Here is a 24,360-nt window from a genome sequence, read left to right as displayed (position 1 = left end):
AGTGCCAGCCCTGCGGTAATAAGAAGTCTTGGCACGGTCCCACCAGTTTGCTCATGCTCATCCTCAATCATAGCACAGTCTATGGGGAATAAGAGTAAAAATGGCACTCTGACGGTGCTGCTTTAAGATCTAACATTAGCATCTGGTATTACAACTTTCTAACAACCTTTTCCCAGCCTCACCTCGGCCGCTATTCAAAACATAACGCAACCTACGTTTGGGTTAATGCAATGAAATGTGCCGTGGCGTGTTGGCACGGTCAGGCGTGCCTACTTGGCACCCAGTCAGAGGGGCAGCGGGCATAGAGAATGATCTAGAACAGAGGGGACCTGGCAGTACTTGGTTCCCCCTGATTACCGAGGTGGTGTGGACGGGAATCACAGGAGTCCTGGATGGCAGATGCAGGGGGTGTAGGAGGGTGGTGGGGGTGTGACTTTAGTAGCCCATGCTTCATAAAAGGAGAGGGGGTGGGAGGGCTTAAAGCACTTTACGGATCTTCACACATTTGACATATTGGTCCCCCATAGCCACATGTATTTGCGTATGAGCATTTGCATTATGATTCTAAATGGAAAACTAAGAGATGGATGCTGCAGCAGTTGATGGCAATGCCCCCCCATAGGTAGCTACATTAGCTGTTCTAGCTAATGCTAAAATTGCTAAAAGAATTACTCTATTTTCCTCTGTTCCGTGCAAACACCTCATTGAATATTCCGTTTTTGCAGAGCCTAACAACACCCCCAGTGACCATCCAGATCATCTATTCCTGTCGCCACTGACTGTGAGGCACTGTGCACGCACTGTGAGCCGATATCCAGACACTACTTCAACTGCCTGAGGCGATGACTTCATGAGAATCGTCGGAGGGAACTGTAGGTCCGTGCTTTTAACTGCATATTTATGTTATTGTTCTCAGCAAATGAAATTTATAAGCAGTCGAAGACTACGGATATGGCAATCATTTAAGCCATTGGTGGTATGAGGATAGTTGAGGGCTATGAGTATCATTTACACTGTGTGATAGAAGAAAGACTTAAACTTCCTGCAACCCAATGCTCCCAAACCTACTTTGACGCAAGAGAGGGATGATGGCGGCTGTGTTAACCAAACTTGAAACCGCGTCTGCGGGTCTCGCCTGGCTTCAGTCACGTGTTAAGACAACACAGCTTGAAGTCAGAAATCATTTTATATTTCCCACCCTGGCTCCCGGGGAGGAAGATTGGTCGTCATACATGTTCGAACAGTCTCACAGTGATGGCTGGCTGTTGACACTGACGTGCACGTGCACACATACACACACTCTTGCACACCATGTGCACTCACGCACATGCACACCCTTCTATACTACAGAGATAATCCTCACAGTTTAATAATGGGGCCTCTAGCTCTGTGTGATGATTGTGTGTGTGTGTGTGTGTGTGTGTGTATGGGAGGGCGTGATCGACACAAGGACATATTGGGCTCTCATCTCAGACAAAAATCAAAACTGCGCTCTCGACGCATCAACCGCAGCCAAACAAAATATAGGGCTATGGAAAGGCTGTTTTAGTATGCATGGTGAGAGAGAGGGGGGGGATGGGGGGAGGCGAGCGAGAGTTAGAGGAATGGAGGGAAGAGAGGAGCTAGAGGAGGAGAGTGCAGCTAGGAATGCGACAGATGGTTGTGGAAGGCTCTCGTTAGTTAGCTTGCCTGGTGGTTGTGCTTCAGCGCAGGTTGAGATGGGACAGATGGAAGGATGTGTGTGTGTTGAGAGAGAGAGAGAGAGAGAGAGAGAGAGAGAGAGAGAGAGAGAGAGAGAGAGGGAGAGATTTCTTGGAAGAGGAGGCAGTGGGTAGCTGTGCTCGGATGCTGTGCCAGAGACACCCTGCTTACGCACTTTAAGCATTGATTTAGCAATCAAGAAAACAGGGGAGGGGGGAGAGGAGGGGAGGAAGAGAGCTAGGAATATAGATTGAGAGAGCGAGCGCAAGAAAGGAAGAGAGAGGGAAAGATAAAGATAGTGACAGTGTGACACGAGCAGCGCAAGCATGAAAACTGAAGACAAATACACAGAGGATAGAGAAATAGAGAGTGAGCGGAGAGAGGCAGGCAGAGAGGGAGAACAAGACTCCAAATGAGCAAAGGGAGTGAAAGAGGTGGTGAGAGACAGAGCACAAGGGAGAGCGGGAGAAAGAGAAAAAAGAGACAAAGAGCAAATTAAAGAGAGAGGAGAGGGGAGGGGTGCTATCTTTCCTAGACCAGATTAAGCTTCGTCTTCACAGCCTAGTGCCCGTGTATGTGGGCTATTTTCAGCTGCTATCCAGGGACACGCCAGTCAGCCCACACTATGGGGTGGCATAGCTTGCTCACACTGCCTCATCACACCTGAAATGCATGCTGGGATGCTGAAGGACTAATGAGGGTATATACGCCATCCTAGGAGGAAGAGCGAGATGAAGACAATGTCATCAGAGCCTGTCACAACTGTGCGTATGACAAATGTGCAACGAAATTGGGAGTGCACACGCACAGGGAAGATGTCACAAAATCGCACTGCACATGTGCTCTACCTCCAGTTCTGACTGGATGTGATGCTGTTGCCTTCTCCTTCTTCTTCCTTTTAGATGTCATCCAGGAAGAGGCAGAGAAGGAGTGAGAGGACGAGAGGGTGATAGAAGAGAAGGGAGTGTGTGGAGTGTATTTCCATCCAAACAAGTTGTTTGGAAGCATCCTGGGATTGAAAAATTGTTTATTTGTTGGCCAGTCTTTAAAACGCTGCTTATAACTATTCCCTTGAGGATTTCATCCTAAACTCGCATTGACGTGAGATTAATCAATGATGTCCGTATAGCACATACAAGGCACTGGCAGCGTGCATAGACCATTGAGCTCGGTGATCAAAGAGCCGATCTCACTATCTATCTCCACGCCCCAGCAGTCAGCTCTCCTCACATGGAGAGACAGCTTTAAGTGTCTCCATTGTCCTTGACTACCTCTCCCTCTCTCCGCTGTACACTCCGTCTCTTATGTTGTATCTACTGCCAGGATCAGCGGTAGCTCCATTGTTTACCGGCTGTACCACGCTCGGCGAGCTCTGGCTGCAATTAATCATGCCTCCTCCCCAGACAGCATTAATCACTCGCTGCATCGCCGAGCGGACTCTAAACGGGTTTTCATGAGGTGAATATGCCCACTGTCACCTGGACGGTACCGCGATCACATTCGCCTCCGATGAACTACCATTCATTTCAAAACTCTGCTTAATATATGCTTGGTGTGTGTGCGTGCGTGTGTGTGTGTGTGTGTATGTATGTGTGTGTCTTTATTGGCAGGGATGAGCATGTGGCCTGGGGGAGTATCAGGAGGTTGTAATTGAAATGAGAAGACCAAATTAATTTGCGACATGCCTGTCAAATCATTTGGGGGTGTCCAGACTTGACTGACTACCCTGAGCAAAACAACATACTACACTGTGTGCATATACTGTATGCATACACACACACACACACACACACACACACACACAAACACACACAATAGCTGTGAGGGAGCTGCTTTACTGAAGTAACCACAATCATCACATTTCCCAAACACCCCTGGCAGAAAGCATAATCACATACAGTGTTGTGTTCAAGTGCGTGCCATTAAGGCCACAGCTACAAATCGAGGGGAGGATTGTGATTGTGCCAGAGTGGGAGCTTTTCGAAAATCTCATTTTCTATTTTTCCTAAATGAGTGTTTTTTTTCTTCTTACAGCTATTTGAAATTGGATTCTCTGCTAATTAATCATAATTATATTGCTAATGATGTGCGTGGCAAAGCACTCTGGTGTCTCGAGACAGAGCCAGCAATCCAAGGTCACGGGTGTTAATCCAAACATGTCACAGATAGGGAACACTGAGTACCATATCCAGCCCTTTATAGTGAATGTTTGACATAACCAGAGAGAAACTTAATTTTTTTTTTTTATAACCCATCCTTGTTCAAAACAAACACAATGTGCCTGATCCAATTTTAGAGGAGTTGAATGTATTCTCTTATTTTTTTCTCCCTTTTTGAGAGAGTAGGAAGGATACAGAAGAGGGAAGACAGGGGAAAAGGACCCAGTCAAATTGGATCCGTTAGACAAACATGAGCACTCTGATGAAATGTTATTATTATAATACAATAACTATTATAGCCTGCATCTGTATAGATGAAGTTGCGATTAGTGTACGGCAGTAGTCTCAGGAGAGTTAAGAGTCTACAGGTGTGGAAAACAAACAAGCAAAAGAAACAAAACAAAGATTAATTTTGAGTATTGGCTGTTGCAGATAAAGTTTGTGTGATGCTGTTAGAATTGGTGCTTGGCAGCTATTCAGTGTTTTAATGCTTACAGTGGAGCCTTTGATTCATTTATCAGAGAGAGAGAGAGAGTGACAGAGAAAGAGGGGGAAGGTTGGAGGATTCTTTACATCATAAATCATCACTACCACCTATTTAACTTTGTGCGCCTGTTAAAAAAGAACCGTAGTGTTGTTTAACTCGCCTGCGGAGCAGCAGCTTGGGGTGGTTCTTGCTCTCCAGGTTGCGGTCTATGAGGTCAGACAGCAGGTGCTTCAGGACGTCGGTGGCGTACTCCAGCTTGCTCTGCAGCACCGTCATGATGAGCGAGGCCACGTTGCCGCGGTCCCTCATGGAGAAGCCTCGCTGGGCCTCCAGCGTGCGGATGAAGGACAGCAGGAAGACCTTGTTGTTGATGAGCTGGCCGAACAGCTTCAGCCCCTTCTCCACCTGCTCCTGGCGGTAGCCTGGCACCTGTGGGGGGAGAGGCGAAATGTTTACTTGACTGAGACACATTGAAATAACAAGGAAATTAAAAATACAACAAGTACAGATTCTGTACAGTCCCACGGCACATTTGAGGTGATGACATATAGACCTAATTAATTAGCAGTTAATTTGAATGTGATCTCAGCTCTTTGCCTCCCTGGTTCATCAGTTGATTTAATATTTTCTATGGAGATACAAAAACATTAGGATTGCTAGTTAATGTTAGCAAATGAACTGTTAGCAATCATAGCTTTTACCATATTACATACATAGAAACACTTCTTATACAATAATGTGATTTATTATAAAATGCGTTGTATGTGTTGTCTTCTGATATGCAAACTAATCATACCAAAGAAGGTTCTTCTGTAATGTGAATTTAATTTTCATACAAGAAGAAGTAAAATTTTGCAATAATGCAATGTTTTTTCCTTTTATTGATTAGGTGCTGATATGAATTATTTTGATATCCCACAGGTATAGAGTTGTCTCACTCACATTTACTGTACCACAATGACATGGTAAAAAATATGATGGGAAGCAATAAACTGTTCAGTTTAGATTACGGGTCTCTGTTGGCCTCCGTGTAAAATCCTATTAAAATAATGGCACCAGTAAAAACAATACCAACTTCAGCTCACTGTGTCGATGCATTTGAAGATTTGATGGATTTTTTAGATCCAGTGTGCAGACATTCTGCTGTAACAAAAGCTTAAACACATTGGCAGGAAATCCCTACGCTATTTACAGCATGAAAAAGTAAATAACACCATGCGTAGTTCCGCTCCCTAAACAGCGCGAGTTATCCATCACCCATTAAGATCAATTATCAGTTAATACATTCACCTTAACAAATGGGGATGGGAGGGAGAGAGAGGCACAGCACGAGGATGAGAGAGAGAAAGAGGCGGAATCTAGGGAGATGATGAGCTTAACGTCTTGCAGCTTTTGTTACATTTAGTCTGAAGGTTGAGGATAAAGGGAGGAAAACACTAAGCCTATTGAGGGAATGTTTATTACTCTGCTGGTGCTGCGTTCCAAGCTAATGCAAGCTGAAAGGGAGCGCGGCGTCGTGAATTCCCCTCGCTCGGGCCCAGATTGTCCCTGCGCCGTTTATGCTAGTCACTCGCTGCTTGTGCTCCTCTTCTCCACTTTTTCATAAATTGCACCTATGGAGATTATGTATTTATTTTTTTTTATCTGTCAAGAGCAGTCGCAGTAAGACAGCATCTCTTTGCACCCAATGCAGCTGTCAACCAGCATATGTTCTCTCTTTTTACCTTTCCTGGAGGAACCCCTCGTAATCTGTCGGGAGCTATTGTTAAGTTGCTAGTCTAATTTCATACCGCCTGACAAGATGTGTACAGTGTGCATGTGTGTGTGTGTGTGTGCTGAGTGTGTGTTCCAGAGCAAGCCTGTTAATGTTGGCCTGTTGTGTGCAGGTGTGTGTGTATGTGAGCGTGCACACATGCATACATGTCAGTGTGAGAGAGCTGTGGGTTGGTTGTAGATGCAGAGCGTGGAGATGGGTGTGTGTGTGTGTGTGTGTGTGTGCGCGCACGTACGTGTGTGTGCGTGTGCAGGCGTGCTTTCAGCCTCTTTTTCTTGTGTCTACCCCAATCCAATGTGAATGGCATACAATCCTGTTACAGGCCCACCAAATGTACTGTACATCACCATACCACAATCAAATTTTAACATGTCTCTTAGGACCGTGGAGCAAGCAGAGACAGCGCATAGAAAAGCATAATGCCTTAAGCTATACACACTCTCCATGGGAACCCTGAAATGTACATGTTTTTTTGAGTTGACAGGTAGAGCAGTAAAATGACAATGACTGTGGGTGTTGGGAAGCTGAAACTGAAGTGTTTTCATTTGTACAGAAAAGGAGGCAGGGGGGAAATATAACAGCAGACAAAGACCAGACAAAAGAAAAGAGTAAGAAAGAGAAAAACGGGCATAAAGAGTAAAAAAACATCTTTGGGAAACAGTAATGGAGGACAAAGAAAGTGATTCTGACTGCTAAGAATAAACCTCAACAGTTGTAAGACAAAAAAAAAAAAACATGCAGATGCAGGTTCTATTTAGCTGGCAGAAGTCTGTGACTGTTTTTTAATATCTTTGCACATATAGTTTTTACTCCCACAGAGAACCTCGGATGTTTTTAAGTATTACAATATCGGCAACAAAGGAACAAACTTCCCATTGTTTCAATAAACTTAGATAGTGTTTCCATCTCCCTCGTTGCTATTTCTAACGCTCTGTAGCCCGCAGCCAAAAATGTACACTTTACAATCTCTGACACATCAATAACAATTAAGTAGCCATCAACCGCTTAAGACAAGCCTGCTGCTTCTTTCATTAGGCTCCGATTCCACATTATACCCGTCATACAGATCGACATTTATACCAATTAAAACATAATTAATATTGCTTATTACTGGGAAATTCTCATCAGGCATAGAGTGGCCAACCCTGAGGGCAGTGAAATGGGGGTCCATCATTCTCTTAATGGAACAAGACGACCTGCTCAATTATGGCTGTCTATCAATGTCACCACTGGGGATAAATGACTTGATTTTTTTATTTATTTATTTTTTCTTTTTTTGGCTTCTCTCTCTCTCTGATTGACTTTTAATTTGTTTTTGAGGTGGAGGGGGAAAAAAGGTGTGGTGTCACATATCGTTAGAGTTATTAATGAGAAAGCGCTCATGATTGGAGGGCTGCCTTGTTTGTTTTTGAAAAAGTGGCATTGTCGGCCGGCTTTTGTTTACCAGACGGCAACACAAACAACAACGGCGTTAATTTCACCTGCTGTGACCCACCACATTGTTAATTTGCTTGCTCATTTTGCTCTCTTTTCAAATGAGGCTAATTGTATTGCGATTGTTTTTGATAGGGAATGAAGAGAAGGTACACGCATTTGTGCTGTTGATGCCATTGAAACAGACAACTGGTAATAGGCCATTAAATTGACTGGGATATTAGCAACAGACTCTTAATAGCTATAGCTGTCGTCATGCAAGTCTACTCCCAAGGAAGGAACTACTTTCTGTGATGGAACCTGTGAGCAAGACATTCTCCTCACTTGTTGATCAACTTATATCAGAGAGAGTGAATGTCACACACAAAAAAAGGCCTAGTGAGTCTATGGACTTAAAATACTGTGCATATTTCCCCTCAGGCATGTTAGTGGACAGCCTGACTTTCATTCCCTAAGTACAAGGTGTTCCTCTGTGCCACGAATAAGAATCACCGCAATGTGACGCCTGCAGAATCTAAATATTGTACACTCCCCTCAGGTGTTTTAGCGGAGAGCTGTAGTTCCAGGTCCCTGAGTACAAGGTGTGCCTCCATGCAAAGGGAACCTGACCTTAAGGGGTACGTCCTATAGAATGCAAATGTTCTAAATGACTCTTAGGCATGTTCGTGCGCCACTCCACTGTACCTCCAGATCTCTGAGTACAGGATGCTCCTCGATGCCAGGGAAGAGGACCCTCATGGTGTAGGTCCTGTAGTCCAGGAATGGGATTCCTGCTCCGTCCAGATCGCTAGTCAGCTCATGGATGTCCGTCTGCAGCTCTGCAAAGGCTGAGGCGCAAACCAGATGCACAAACCAGTTTGTTTTTATGGCAAAATCATTAGCTTACAATGTTATTGTTAAGGCACTTCTGCTTTTAGACAGTATATAGTAATTACCTCCGCCAAGGAGGTTATGTTTTCGGTGCCATTTGTTTGTTTGTCTGTTTGTCTGTTAGCAGGATTACGGAAAAACTACTGGCCCGATTTTCATGAAACTTTGTGGAAGGGTGTAGCATGGGCCAAGGAAGAACCCATTAAATTTTGGAGCGGATCCGACTCACGAACAAGCCATAATAGCACAAACCTTGGCGGAGGTCTGCGCTCTCCGAGTGCCCTTCTAGTTACTTTATTAGATAGTATGAAATGACAGTCAATACGGTGGAGCTAGAGGGGATAACACACAGCAAAGGTCATCATGAGCTGGATTCACAAGCATGACTTTGGAAGTACATGGCATGTGCTTAACCTACTGATATGACATCACACTCAGTGCACAGACCACTTTTATTTCTGCTGTACTCTACTGAACTACAGTAGCTTCATGAAATCATCTGGACCCATAATCTCTTTTCAGTGTTATAAATAGAAAAATAGGGAATTCTTAAGATCCAGATGTCTAAAAAGATAAAACCAGCAACTTATGTCAATGAGAATTTGTTCTTAACAGTGTCGAACATCTGTAACCTGCAAACCTCAGTTGCATGTGTTGAGGAAAAAACGTGTAAAAATCCACAGAGCCCAATGCCCTTCCTCTTACCCTCTTTACACTCCAGTGCCACGCGTGACTCCAGGTTGTCCATCTGCATCTGCAGCCTCTTCAGGGTCAGGTCACTCTCGCGGGACTTGCGCTTGTAGGCGATGAGCACCACCACGATGAAGAGGATGAGCAGCGCTCCGGCCGCCGCAATGCCGATGATGGCCGTGCTGCTGAGAGGGCTGTCGGACGTGATGTGGACCACGCCTGGGGAAAACTCGATGCCACCCACACGAGCCTGGACGGAGATGGTGAGAAAGAGAGAGATTACTGCATGGATGTACATAAATCCATCCTTTAGTTCCTGGAAAGTTTATTTTGGGGAATGCAAGATTTTTCCAGACAACTTTGTTGCACTGACACTTAAATGTAAGTAATTCAGTATAGCTCAGTTTAAATTTCACTTTAAGAAGTAACACTTTGGAAGAACTTCAGTACTTCCTATAAATATCTTCTGACCTTAGAATTGCAGAAATAAGAGGCAATCAAATCTACAAGAAACTATAGTGATACACTGTTCCTCAAGGCAAAGACCCATGTTTTATGAACCATGACATAATATTGTCTCCCCGAATCACTTTTGGGTCTGCAAAGCATTTCTGTGTGTCTGGGAAACAGTGTGAACATCACTCATAGTTCATCAACATCAAAGCTCAGAGAGGCAGACATATTCCCCTAGGGTTCAATGTGTGTGTGTTTGCATGCGTCTTTGTGTGTCTGCCTATTGTTTCACAGTAATGTGTCTGTCTCTCTATGGCGCTGCGTCCAGGTGGTAGGGTCAGGAAGCGCATCGCTCAAAGTGGTCCCACTCAGAACCACAAATGGAATCTTTATTGAGTTTGCCGGGGCCCTAATCCTTCTTATTGAAGGCTTATTTGTTTGTTTCTCTTGTCTGCTTGTGGGCAGTAACAGGAACCACATGGCTGATTGGATTAGAGCTATAGTCTGTCTGGAAGTGGACAAGGAGATAGAGAGAGAGCAGCACGTGGAATGTCTGTCTGTCTGTCAAACTGTCAATCGATCCATAGGTCTGTCTGGCTGGCCTGTCTATCTGACATGTCTGGCTCTCTGTCTGGCTCTCTCTCTTGTCTTTGTGTGCATGTGTTGTGTCACTCACCAGGACCTTGTGTCGACCCGTCAGATTGGGTGACTCACAGAGCAACTGGGTGTCTGACACAGTTAACATGCAGGGCTTATCGCCAATTAGTACTGTGTAGTTCAGCTTTCCATTTCCACTGTTGGTTGGTGGCAGGAAGTTCCGCCCCTGGAGGAAAATATTGATGCATTATTAGAGTGGGTATCAGTTTAGGGACAAGTAACTGAATGAAGGGTCAAATTACCTGTATACTCAACTATATAAATCGTTCTGCAAAATTACCCCCCAAAAAAAATATTACAGAAAACACACTGCAATCAGAGTGAACATTTGTGAAATCAATTGATGGATATGTGATAAGTGATAATTTCCATGAATATTGGCAGAGCTGTCTGTGCCTTTATGGAATATTAATCCAATAGGGACATTAACAGAGGGTCAGGTTCTGATAGTCTAACACACACTGATCAATACACACTGAATCGATAGCATCTGCGTGTGTGTGTGTGTGTGTGTGTGTGTGTGTGTGTGTGTGTGTGTGTGAGATATCTATGCCCCTACCTTCAGTATAATGGGTGATCCAGGCTTCAGCTCCAGCACCCCAGACACACTGAGCGGCTCAAACTCAGGGTTTGGGTAGTAGATGAAGTTGGTGTTGTTGAGCGCCATCAGAGCCTGCACGTCGTCCAGCTTAAAGCCAAACTCATCGGGTCTCTCTGGCACCTCGCGCTGTCGGGCCAGGCTGATGGGCAGCTCCGGGGCCTGGCACAGCATGGAGGTAGGGCTCAGCACCTGGCACAGCTGGTCGAGGACAAAGACAGAGGCAGAGCAGTCATGATACGTGTGAATGAACATGATATTTTTTATGGCAATCAAATGAAATGGAGTGTTTAGAGGAAGTAGATTTAAGGCGAGGATATGAGTGGAATGAGGCAGAAAATATTACCTTTATGCAGAAATGCTTTGTTTTGTAATTTATGATGTGAGTGGGGAGGTGCTGCAGTGCTTTTCATCTTACTAAAGATAAGCATCTATGCATCCATGCATCAGTATCTGCATGCAATATTCATATCATATTTTATGTCCACATCCATTGCATTGCTGTCAAGCTACCCCATAATCACATCGAAACGTGGAGCTCACGTATCTCCGTGCTAGTCCTGTGACAGCTCTATCTAACAGCCAACTGAACATGCACCTACTGTTTGCTAAGCTGTCCCGTTGACTGTCATTAATGTAAGTCTTTCATGTCACAGGTTTACATTTCAATAAGGCTGGATCTAATCGATTCAAATTGGACGCTCCCCCCTTCCAAAAGTGCAAAGTAGAACCTGTTGGAGTATTCCCCCTCAAAGGAAGCCACCAAATGAGGTGCAGTTAGAGAGAGTGTGCAGTCTCTCTTCCCGCCACAATGGGGCTTTGATGTGTGAAGATACGGCAGTGATAACTAGGTCCTACCCTACCTTCATTTCCCTCCAGAAGACAAACCCCCCCCCGACTCGCCACTTCTCTTTCCCTGTCCTGTTTTCTTTATTCTTCTCTGTGATCTTTTCTTCTTCTTCTCTCTTTGAGTCTCTCTCATTCTCTCACTCATCTTTTCTATATACCACTCGGCTGCTAAATTAGTGTTTCTCTCGCATCCTTTTTCAGTCTCTCTTTCCTTGCTCTCTTTTCTTGCTCATTGTCTATGCCCTTTCACTCGACGTGGTGCATATTCACATTCTTCCTCTTTATTCTTCCTTTATTCACACCTCTGAGCCAGTTTTATAAACAAGAACAGATCGTCCGATCTGTCATTGTCGTGCCGCACGCCCTTCAATATCCCTGCAGCATCTCCATTCCTCTCTGTCTCTCTGTCAGGGCATTGACAAATCAACCAGCATAGGTGGTACTGGTGGCAGGATGGATGCAAAAAAGAGGCGCTGGCAAAAAGAGACTTTACTCCTTCGTTCACAGACATTTCACATTGCCTGTAACCTCTGCCATGCAGTCCCTCACTCAAACAGAGGTCACTATAGCCTGTCAGTCTAATTGGCTCCTTGCACATCAAACTTGACAAATCCTGCAAGGTCTTCAGGACCTCCCTGACATGTACCTAGCACTTCTACAGGGAGGTAATTGCAAGGAAACCTGTATTGTATGTGCACAGAGCACTTGTTTGATATTGAAAAGCGCTTTGGATATTTCCTTCTTTTTCCCCTCACTCAGTGTTAAACTGCTTACAACTATGTAAGATTGAATTACGGCAAAGATAATAGCAGAATTGAGAAACTGGGACATGGGGGCAAATTAACTTTCCCTAGATTTGATTCACGTTGGCATGAAGTACAAGCTGCCTGTGCTGGAGCTCAAGACACAATGGCTCATACAGGCTAATCGCATCTGAGCACAGATGCTAAACGTGGCGCTAGGCGCACGCTCAGATGGACCACGGAGATTGCATTACCACCTTTTGTTACTCCCTCGTCTTTCAATCAGATCACAGAAACCCTTGTATTGCTTTGTCTGTGCTCCCATGGGTGAATAGGTTCATTCTGTGGCAGAGCGGGGGGTGGAAGAATTTGATAAGGGCAACTGTGTGGTCAAAACTCATTCTGGTGTTGCAAGGGCGGGAGGAAGTAGAGCATTCTCTGTTAATTAATTCAAATGCAACTTGTTTATCTTTTTCATTGATTTGTGTCCTTTGCTCATTATGCCCTTCTTCCTTTCTGTGTTTCCTGGGTTTATTCCTTGAACCATTTACTCTGATGTGGCACTGAGGCACGCTCTATCTATTATGCTCTGTGCGTGTGTGTGTGTGTGTGTGTGTGTATGCACGTGCGTTCACTCACATTGAGTGTCTCTCGGCCGTTGTACTTGGCTCTGATGAGTGGGGTTTGAATGATGTCCAGGTTTGTTCCTGTCACTGTCACTGGTGTGTATCCACTGTGGGAGAGAGAGGACAAAGGTTGATCAAGAGGTTAAGATCACAAGTGAAGACCGTTCTCGGTCAAACGCCAATTTCTCTCTCTCTCTCTCACTCTCTGTCATGTATTTTGTATAGTAAATATAGTTCTTGTATAGTATAGTAGAGTAGATGGAGAGAGAGAGAGTGAGCGAGACAGAGAGAGGCACTAACAGACAGACAGAGCAATCATACTTTCTCTCTACCTGTGTCTAATATTCCAACTCTTGGGTGTGTGTGGATAAGGCTGTACATGTCTGCCTAACTGCCTAGTTAAATTTACAGCATATCCACCAAATCCCACCTTTTAACTCTCCCATAATGACCTCTACACCCCCCCCCTATCTTTCCCCTGATCACAATTAATTGCCTTTTCATTTTGGCTCAGAACTCTCCATTAAAGTCTACCTCAAATTTGGGCCCTGCTCCAAGCTGTGTCCTCCCCCCATACCTGAAGATGCTCCATTCGGGCTCTATCTTGGTGATGGTGGGATCTTCCACATATTCAAATCGCAGGTCTCTCTGGAGGTGGGCCTTGTCCACGCTCACCGACACAGACACGTTGCCATAGCCATGGAGCGAAGCATGGGATCGGCAGGTGATCCACTGGCCACCCCTCCTGAAGTGATGTTATGATGAAATATTAGTGATGCTTTAGTGCAATGTCATTTTACACTCTCCCTAAGGAACAAATATAAACCACTGTAAAACTAACACCCAATGGAGAAATGTGGTCTGAATTTGTCTTTTAGATGTGCCTGTGCTGTGAAACTCAGGATTCATCTATCATCTCTCTAGTCGTTTATCATTGTCGGTGCCGACCGGAGGTACAGAGGTGACTGCTATAGAGGTTATTGATTAGGGATCAGAGAAGTGGTTCAGGTCTTATTGTGCCTATAGATTTCTCTCAGGCTTTTCATCCTGGACACACAGCTGATAGACTTCTGACTCACACAAGGTTAAAATTCCTAGGTTGAATGGTAATTAAAAATTCAACATCGATGTATGCATTTAAGCTGGTTGAATGGTTGGTTACGTTGACATGGATGGATTGTTCATTGACTGAACTTGAAATTGTGCATTGATTAGTGTTCAGTGTTGGGTTACAGTAATCATATTCCTTTTCCCAATGATCAGTAGTGTAATGAATTACTATATCAATTTCAGTAAAATTACAGTTGCCAATAAAAAAGTTTGACTTTTGTTATCACTTCTCTAAATAACAGATTGAAGCTGAACTATTAAAAAACTTCAGTGTGGCTGGTAAGGTCAGCCCTGGCCCGCCCCACTAACCTCAGATAAGTGCACGGCTGGTCCTTGAACATAATTGACACGTTGCTCCCAGCGTCCAAGTGGCTCCCGGTGATGTTGACGATGGTTCCCCCGGAGACCGGCCCTCGGCTGGGCTTGAGGTGGAGAAGCCTTGGGATCTGGGGAGTGCCGAGGGATCGGTCAGAGTGAACTCAATGTGAATAAAAGTAGACATGTGAATGATACATAATAAACATAATAAACACTAAGAATTAAATTACAGCCTATGTTATAGAGGGTTTATACTGCCTATCTTCAACTAACAACAAATGTCCAGCAGACCTTAAACTAACCACTGTCTTACATCTACAGGCTAAGAGGTCAATTAGATACACAGGAATCAATCAAAACACTTTACTTTATGATGTTATACAACTAGACTACAATGGTTTTCTACTGCTGAAGGTTTTTTTGATTATGTTCCAATGAACCACGTGCAAACCACTGTCGTTATTCTTTCCCCAACCTTATCCCCTTATTGAATATAACACCCTTTCGAGTTCAGTCATATTCAAGGCAAGTATTTCTAAAATTATGTGTTGAGACCTCAAATGAGTTGTGAACATGTTTCCACATGACTAGATTACTAGTTTCTTTTAATGAGCTTTGAGCGCCAGAATAAATTTGCTCAATTAGAGTTCCAAGCTGAAAATGTTTAATGTTTAATGTGCCTTTACCTGCCTTTATTAATCCTGCTTACATAGGAATCTCTTTTCTAATCAAAGTGATAGACACACAGCAGAAGCTGATGTGGTACACAGAACCGGCCGTACAGTAAATCCCCCTCCAGTTCATTTGGCCTGCTTATAATCTCATCACCACCCTGCTGCGTGGTGTGACATCTAGACCTAACATCATATAATCCTGTACAGGGGCCCCGCTGAGAAATAAACCTAGCGCCCATTAATGGATGGCAGTAAAATTGATAACGGCACATAAAATGAGTACATAATGGCAACAATCAAACTGCATTTCAGACTATGTGAGTGTGTATGTGAGAGTGACATTTTCTTTGATTAATTGTGTGCAGTACTTAAGGCAGAGAGAACACAGAAAAATGCTTGACACAACGTATGTGTGTGTGTCACTGTGTGTGTGTGTGTGTGTGTGTGTGTGTGGGTGTGTGTGTTCATGCAAACTTGTCAGAAAAGCTGCTTTCATAGCCATCAGTGTTCGTTTTCCATCCTGGGCTCATTAGTGAATGCCAATCATGTCACACTGCTGGTACATGCATGTGAAAAATGCTGAGAGCGAGAGTCTTGGTGAGAACCACACCATGTCAGATCACAGCCAGACATACAGGGATACAGCTACATGCATGATATTAACACAGTGGGAGAGAACACAGACTAACGAACCACAAGGTGCTAACATGCAAGATGTGATTGCAGTGGGGTGAGGATGGGTGCCTTCCTGCTCCTTGAGGCAAAATATGTAACGAATTCATCTTTGGAAAGCTATATTATGTTAATCAAATAGTCAGAGGGAACCTATACTCTAGTGAAGTGCACATCAGAGTCACCCATGGGGACAGTGATTTAGTGTACTATTCATAAAAAAAGGGCAAAACCAGTTCAGTGAAAAATTACAAAATAAGGTGGCCTTTACTGTGATACATATTTATTTTCACTGTAAATCTCCTCACCTTGTTTCATTCCAAAATTAAATATATGTATTAATAAAGAGGACAAAGAGTTGGATAGAGAGACTCACCACAAAGTAGTAGTACTTGGAGGACTTTGCCATGAACTCTGGTCTGCACTCTCCGATCCCAACACAGACCTGCACATTCCCAGTGTACTGGCTCTTCTCTGCTTTACCCATCTCACACACAATCCTGAAAACACATACAGGCATCAGTGCATAATGTATAATACTACTGCAATACAAATAATGAGACACACATGCTATGGAAAGACACATATAAGCACATACAGACACATACAGACACACACACTCATACAGTATATGCACACATGCCAAATGCCAATCCGACAACCTCTGGCAAACTCAGTGTTTTGCTGCAGTGCTGCTGTAAACTGTGGCTTTGCCAGCGTAGCGCAGAGCAGCTCGCTCAATAAGAATGGCCCTAATTCCGTGTTAAAACCTCAATAAAATAATGTGTTATTTGGCAGCGAGTTCACCTCCCTCACACTGCCAACTCATGGGAGAAAAAGGAAAAAGCCTCTATCCTTTTACATATGACCTCAAAAAACGCTCTTCCTCTCTTCCGCTAGCTCAGCAATTGCTTAGAAAGTGCTGGCACTTAACTTACTTTCTTAGCAGAAGAAGGAGCACTGGGCGTGTTGATAAGCCACTTTTAAACTAGTTTGAAATAATTTGATGGGTGGCACCTGTCAGGGACCAAAGCACTGGATTAAACTCTAATGTCACCAAAATGTAACCTCCTGAACTCCCCTGAGCGATTATGGGTGCATGTGTGTATGTGTATGTGTGTGATGCCACCTAATATGAGGCCTGAGTTGCTCTTTGTTACCCTTCTCTAAGCAAATACAAGCCCAGAGCTGCTGTGACTTATGTAAAACTCCAATTTCTTCTGGTCTAGAGACTAGGCCACCTTGGCATTAGTTTACCTGTCATGTCATAGTCTCTCTCTCTCTCTCTCTCTCTCTCTTACAGACACACACACACACACACACACACACACACACACACACACACGTACACCCTGAGGTGAGTTCTCTGACTCATGACGTGCCCTTTAGGCTGAGTTGTTATGGCAGTGCAGTGTGGGGCTGGATGAGGTAAGAAAGTGTGTGTGTGTGTGTGTGTGTGTGTGTCTGAAGCGTCTTGATCCCTGTAGGGCGGCAGGGTGCTTAAGCTGCGGTCAGAGTGCTTTCAGTGGGATTGTGACAAATGAAGGAGAAATATTCCAGTGAATTCATAATGATTTGGCTGTGGTACAGCTCAGCTCTGTAGTGAGACTTCTGCCTGTGGTTCAGTTGGAAGATGACTGAGTTGTACATTGTGGTCAAGCACAGAATGGCTGGTTGACAAAACTGTGACAAAATGTAAATTCTGGTTGACAAAATGATTAATTACCGTTGGGCGGGGATTATTAAGATCATTAATTATTAGTGTATCTGGTATTACAGCTGCTATCGACAGGCTGCTGTCAGCAGTGTAAAATGTGACTTACTGCTCAGCAGGGATGTAAATTGAGAATGACTAGGTGAAACACTGCACCGGAGGGGCTGTTTGCTACTTCGTGCTGCCAATGTTTTATCTTCAGTTATCGATGTAAAATGTGACTTACTGTTCAGCAGGGATGTATCCCTCAGGTACCGGGGTGCATTCCACTTCGGCCACCTTCACATTACCCTGAATCTCTCTGAACTCCAGTCCCAGGTTCTCACCGCGGATAGTCACCAGTGTGCCTCCCTCCCTGGGCCCCCGCAGAGGCGTGATCTGTTGAAATTAAAATCTAGACTGACATTTTGGACATTTGATTTTTTTCCTGAACAGGCAACACTGTACAAAGCACATTGCTGTCAATGTAATGTGTGATGGAGCAGAGGAGTAAGAGGAGAGGGCTTTTAATCAAAACCTTACGTATCAGTAAAATTTGCAGACAAATATTAGCAGCATCCTGCTGATAGTGAGAACGAGTTGCTAGAGAGGCTAGAGAGGAGTGCTGTCACCAAGAAAGTAGCAGCTGATCAATAGTTGTCTCAACAGTTGTCCTGTGGAAGAGCCAAGTTAGTATGACTATGAGATAAATAACACCTCACTCTTTCTCATCCGCTACTGTCCCTCAACAGATTTTCAGTAAAATATGTCTAGATTGCCTAGATCTAAATTAATCTCATCTGAAATATATTTAATTTCTCCTTAACTTTTTAGAATAATCTAAATTATGGTGATTGCTTTTTGACAGACCCACAGGAAAATGTATACACCGAGTGTGGCTTCATATTTAACAGTAAATTTAATACTGATGTATCAGAAAATTGTATGACATAGCTGAATCTGTGGTACCAATACAGTGCTGCTATATGCTTGCTAGAAATCTACATTTCTTTTCCAGAGCTTAAAATGCTCAATTTCAACAGTGTGCCATTTTAATCTGTGATATTACCATAATCCGGCTCTCATATTTGATATCTCCATTAGCCGCCACATCTCTCTTCGTGCAGGCAAGGCCTGAATAACAGGCTTGCTCATATTGCATTCAAATCTGTTTAGTTTTACACACCTCTCTTTCAAATGACAACTCTATAACTGATCTGGAGTGAGTGTGTCAAACAGATTGGAGTGTGAAAGAGATCTGAATGCAGCAGCAGTGGTGTATAGTCTTGTTATACAGCAGTGTTATTGTGAGGGGTTGTGTGCAAGTGGGGGCTTAGTAGGGACGATTGTAACTAGTCTGATTATAAACTCCCATTCAGATAGCCAATTAGCCAGCCAATTAGATTACAATTTCCCGTCTCTTGCTGTTTTGGCTGCAGTGAGGCCATTGCATTCACAAGGGCCCACTACCAAAGCAATATACATAGCCGGGGAGTAGAAGGAGAAACAGAGATAGTTGGCCATACATTAGGATTTAATTTTTACAAACTCCTTGGGGATAAGTGTTCAGGAATATGAAATAATCAGAGTACTGAAATGTCTCCAAATCGCTACAGCCTACACAAAAACTGCCTGTGCACATAATCCTAAATTCTTTGTAAAAACATTTTCACATAATTCTACTGGACATTGTCTGTGTGTGTGTGTGAGACAAGGAAGTACAAATTAAAGGCTCCACTGGCTGCCAAGGGGTCAAGGCGTAGGGTCAATTGATTTCTCAATCCCTTGAAAGCCAAAGTCCACACCAATATATTTTATTGTATAAGATAGACTCATAATCTGACTTTGGGTGACATATTAGCAGTAATCACAATGTCATTTGATTGATCCGTTGACATCTCCCATTGTTGCTGAGGCGGCTCCAACATCCATCAACACTTTAACAGCAGCTCCCATTCGCACCAATTACTTTTGGGTCTGTATGTGTGTGTGGTGTGTGTATGGTGTGCGAGCGTGTGTGTACATGTGTGCTTGTGTATGTGTGTACATCACTGGGCCTACCTAGATGGATGGATGTTAAGAGATGGACATAGCATGGTCAGTCCCTATCTGTCTCTGCCAAATAGAGCCCCTTTCATGTCCCATAGGGCTATCATTAATGGTGTTGTGCTGTGTCATCGCCCCCTGACAAATAGTGATCCCAGGGACTTGGGCTGGGGTTAGGACTCTCATTGTTTCTCTGCTGTCGGCTCAGGCTTCACTGGCAGTGCGACCCTCTGAGGAGTTCACAGGTAGAGTGCTGAGTGTTTTTGTGTGTGCGTGCATGTGTGTGTGTGTGTGTGTGTGGCTTGAAGTCATTGTTCAAGGATGTTTTCCTGTCAAAGTATGCTGTAGCATGATAATCTTTATGTTACTACTAGCGTGTATCGAAAGAGAGACTGAAATTTGATTCTTTTTCATGACCAATTATGGACTAGCTAGGCTAGAAAGTAACTAGCCAATCAACTGACAGAGCCAAGGTCATGCCAGGTCATCACACTACATAAGTGCTGTGGCTGTCATGTGGGAGATATCGTTATCGTATGGTTCAATGTCTCTGATTAATAAGGCTCCCTGCTGATATCTTAATGAAAAAATAACCTTCTGGGAACAGGACTATAATACATGCAATTAAAAAGATTGCACACAATGCATCATGGCTCTCCATTTATTAGGAAAAGCAATGGGAGGAAGGAAAGGGAGAAAGACTTACAGAGGAACAGGGAAGGAGAAGGCAGGAGCGAAAGAACGAGAGAAAGAGAGCAAGAGAGGGAGAGAGAGAGACACGCAACGAGCAGTTGATTAGATTTGTGACTTTGACAAGCTAATTGACGGTTGGGTAGATGCAAACACTTAATCACTTCTCTCTCTCCCTCTCTCTCTCCATCCTCCTATCCGAGTCTCTCCCTCTCATATTGTTGATGGGAGATGTCATTATAATGAAGCGTATTAGAATGCATTAGGGCCCCGGTCGTCGTGGAAAGTCCTCACTCCTCACCCACTGACAGTTTTTATGGGGGACGTGAGAAGGCTGCAATATGTTCCTGCTGCAGCCCCGAGGATGTGTGGAGAAATACAGGGCCCGTCTCCAGGGATAAATCCACTGCTCCGGGTGAAGACAAACACCGGAGTGGAGAGAGAGGGAGGAAAGATAGAGAGAGAGAGAGGAGGAGTGCACCTGAATGATCTAGACTCTGTAATAAGCACCGTGAGGTCTCAAACTCACAAACTTCTCACCATCTTCCCTAAAGATGATTTGTTTCTGCCTGGATAAACTACACAATGCGTTAGCTAATTTAGTAGTGATGGGGCTAATATGAACATTTCAAAATCAAGGAGAAACTGTGCCCAGAAATAGTTTAGTGATTAAGTCCCCAGTCTTTGGAAGCATGTGTGTCTTCAATGTCCAAGGATTGAATCCAGAGCTTTTTCTCCTGTGTTGATTAGATAATCATCTGTGGAGGTAATCAGATGCAATCAAGAATACATGAAGCTTGGGGAGGGTGTGTTTTGCTGGTTTGGAACTGATCCCTTGTTGCTTCCTCAGTAAATCCCCACTTATCTGTCTGCCAGTGTATCTAGGATACATTTGGTGTCCATCCCTCCACCCTGTAGGGAGTGGAGAGAGGGGAGGGGATTACCCCTCCATTCCCTCATCCCTCTTCTCTCTCTCCCTCCAAGCCCATCAGTCCCCAGGACACTAAAGGGGGATTCCCCCTCTCTGTCTTTTTTATCCATGCTGTCCCTCCATCTCCACTCATTCACCATCTGCTCCCAATCTCTTTCCTCCTCTGGAAAACGATGCAGGGATGGCCCGTATATCCATCATCCCTCCTGCAGAGAGAAAGGGGAGGAGGGGGGGCTTCCCTGTTTTCCACCACCTTCACCCTTCCATTACTCTATTTGGACTCAATCTACCCATGTGTCACCACCCCTCCCTCTTTTGAACCCAATCCATCCCACTATCCCTCCACCTCGCCATCTTTCCATCCATCTTGCCCATGTATCTTCTTCTCCTTCATCTCGCTAACCTCTATCCCTCCTGCCATTGCTCCTTTTTTCCATCCATTCATGTCGGGCACAGGTCAAGTCTGTTTGCCTCACACAGAGTCAGTCGTGTCCAGGAACACACAGGGTTAAGTGTGTGTACATCTGTGCACAGATGAGTGATAACCAGGAAGAATGGGAGCACTTTGTCTCTTTAGCACTTAGGCACTTGAGCATGTGGAATATATTTGTGTGTGTGTGTGTGTGTGTGTGTGTGTGTGTGTGTGCGTCTGTGTGGAAAGCGTAAATTCTGTCAGGAGTAACCATTATCCAAGTTAGATAACATTCTGACAAACAAAAACATCTCAAAATGGCAATTGACATGATTGCTGTAATTGTCTTTCTTATATATCATTATCATTAAATCCTGACTGACTTTTGATGTGCAAGATGTGTAACTTGTACTCAAAAATGTGTAAAATATCTTGTCATCAGAAGTGTAATCAAAGTGAATTGCTGACAGTGAGTGACAGCCTGTGCCATTATGTCGAAATCATCAACTGCCACACTTTCTCGGCTATAAGTGTGTTCTCATCAGCGCATTGCAATTAAGGTGTGTGTGTGTGTGTGTGTGTGTGTGCTATGTGCTTCAGTGCTGGCCTTGCTTGGCCTGTATACGCAAGTGTGTAAGCCATGTGTGTGTGGACGTGTGCGCACGCTGATGCATGCGTGCCAGTGTTTGTGTCCCACCTGTGTGATGCGTGGGTGGGTGCACTTGCTGTTGATGCCGTTGTGCTCCAGCCACTGGCTCTCAGGGTGGGGGCAGTGTTGCTTGAGGGTGCAGCGGTTCTCTCCTTTACACCAAACACACCCAAACAGCGGGTCTGCCTTCAGACACAAGCCGCAGCTTCCACGCTGGGCGTCGCACTTGTATAGGTGGACTGTGAGGGAGGGAGGGAGGAAGAAAGGGAGAGAAGGAAGAGGGGAGGGATGGGAGAAAAGAAGGAGAGAGGGAGGGAGGAAGGTAGAGAGGAGAACTCAAGTGAACAACCTGTGTACAAATGATCACAGAACTGTAAATGAATGCAAATTTATGTTGAGCAAATGCCTCTAAAATGACTGACAAACACTTCACTGACAAACATTAAAATTTGGATCGCTTACATATCTACCTCAATGGCTGTCGGGAGCTGTTTGAATATGCAAGCAACAAATTAAACATTTTGAGAGCGACATTTGTTGATATCTTTGTCTCATTATCTCTCCATCTATCATCATCTCCATATCCTCTCTCCTTTCCCCTCCCTCCCTCCCTCCCTCTCTCTCTCATTTAGCTTCCTACACTGCCGCCTCTCGCCTTTGCTCACCCACCACACATTTAACATATCATCTCCATGGCAACGGGCCAGCCATTTGCTTTTTAATTGCCATTAGATGCATGTGTGATCTGTCCATCAAATGATGCCCCAGGAGCTGCTCCCTCCACAGGCAAACAAAGGCAGGAGGAGGAGGAGAGAGCAGGAATCTCTAGCTCCAGCATCTCTCTCCTTAAATTTGTTGCTTCTGTGATTTTACCCTTGTGCTCAAGGATATGTTTTGTACACTCTCTTTGCTTGACTCAGACATACATGCACTCAACCACACACACTGTACAAACTTTGCCTTACAGCACAGTAATAAAATCCTTGTGCCATGTTGGCATATCATCCGCATTTTAACTATGGGTTTCTTATGCCTGTCTCCATTGCCTGAAGTTAAAATGAGTTTTTTTCCTCTCAGAGAACTACAACCCCCAGCATGCCGCTGCTTTCCTGGCCCAGCATGGGATCACTCACAGTGGTGGATCGCCACTGGCCAAACTGAATCAAGCACAGCATATGAATGCTTAAAAATTCAGCACTGGGCTGTCATTCCACATATACTGTGGGTAGATGGAGAGTTGGATGAGAGAGAGTGAGAGAGAGAAAGAGAGAGAGAGAGACTGTACTAATCATTTCGTTTTGCTTACTTGGATACATTATTTCAATGTTAGATGTTTATTGTTATGTGCTAGATGTTTGTTCGTAGTAATTTGTTCAATTGTGTTTAGATGCTTGGCCAATACTGCACATCTGACATTTACGCCAATAAAGCAGATTGAATTGAATGAGAGGAATAGAAAGAAGGGAAGAGAGAAAGAGAGTACAGGGAGCAGCGGTGACTGAAATGGATAAATTGAGGAAGTCCCAGAGAGGTGTTGACAGAGCAAATAAGAGAAAGAGACGAACAGAAAAAATATTTGAGAAGACGTGAGAAAATGAGAAAGGAATAGAGAGAGAGATGGAGAAAGCAGACAGACGAAAACAAAGCTAGGCGGGAGAGACAGAAAGAGAGAGGCAGAGGAGGGGAAAGAGAGACCTACGGAAACACAGAGTAAGAGAGGATGTGTTAAAGTTAACCACAATCCACGGCAGCGTCAGGGGGATGGATGCCGCACCTCAGCACACCGCCCGCCTGTTGCCATGGAGACCGGCTCCAAGGGCAACAGTGGGGAGGCAGTGGCTATACCGTCGCATGTGCATGTGTGTGTGTGTTAGTGTGTGCATTCCTGTGATACTTCGAGAACCATGGAAAAAGAGCTGTCTGAGCTGATATGAATTTGTGTGTGTGTGTGTGTGTGTGTGTGTGTGTGTTCGAGCCTCTGTGTGTGCTCACCTTTGTTGTGGGCGGGGTTGTCGATGCTGAAATCGCCGTTCCAGATGACGGTCAGCTCCACGGGAAGACTGCTCATCTCCATCCCATCATAGGAATACTGTCACCATGGCAACCAGAAAGAGATGGGGAAGG

At 44.4% G+C, this 24,360-nt stretch overlaps 1 protein-coding gene across 1 annotated transcript in view; it reads right to left on the bottom strand.

The window, feature by feature from the left end:
* LOC139654726 (plexin-A4-like) overlaps positions 1-24,360 on the bottom strand; it is a gene marked incomplete at its 3' end in the record, with an annotated part of 53,384 nt that overhangs the window by 9,756 nt on the left and 19,268 nt on the right. Inside the window, exons 7-18 of the mRNA XM_071531875.1 lie at positions 24,229-24,325; positions 22,285-22,475; positions 17,756-17,907; positions 16,192-16,315; positions 14,461-14,597; positions 13,619-13,786; positions 13,055-13,148; positions 10,785-11,024; positions 10,245-10,391; positions 9,131-9,365; positions 8,240-8,382; positions 4,508-4,776 (exon numbers count right to left, since the gene is read on the bottom strand). Coding sequence (XP_071387976.1) covers positions 4,508-4,776; positions 8,240-8,382; positions 9,131-9,365; positions 10,245-10,391; positions 10,785-11,024; positions 13,055-13,148; positions 13,619-13,786; positions 14,461-14,597; positions 16,192-16,315; positions 17,756-17,907; positions 22,285-22,475; positions 24,229-24,325 — 1,997 coding nt within the window. The remainder of the gene's footprint in view (positions 1-4,507; positions 4,777-8,239; positions 8,383-9,130; positions 9,366-10,244; positions 10,392-10,784; positions 11,025-13,054; positions 13,149-13,618; positions 13,787-14,460; positions 14,598-16,191; positions 16,316-17,755; positions 17,908-22,284; positions 22,476-24,228; positions 24,326-24,360) is intronic.

This window comes from Centroberyx affinis, unplaced genomic scaffold (assembly GCF_046629955.1).
Source record: "Centroberyx affinis isolate AG114_WGS23_722 - 3 ecotype Tasmania unplaced genomic scaffold, CSIRO-AGI_Caff_v1 ptg002145l_1, whole genome shotgun sequence".
Lineage (NCBI taxonomy): Eukaryota > Metazoa > Chordata > Actinopteri > Beryciformes > Berycidae > Centroberyx > Centroberyx affinis.
Note: the sequence above shows the minus strand (reverse complement) of the source record. Positions and strands in the feature narration are given on the sequence as shown.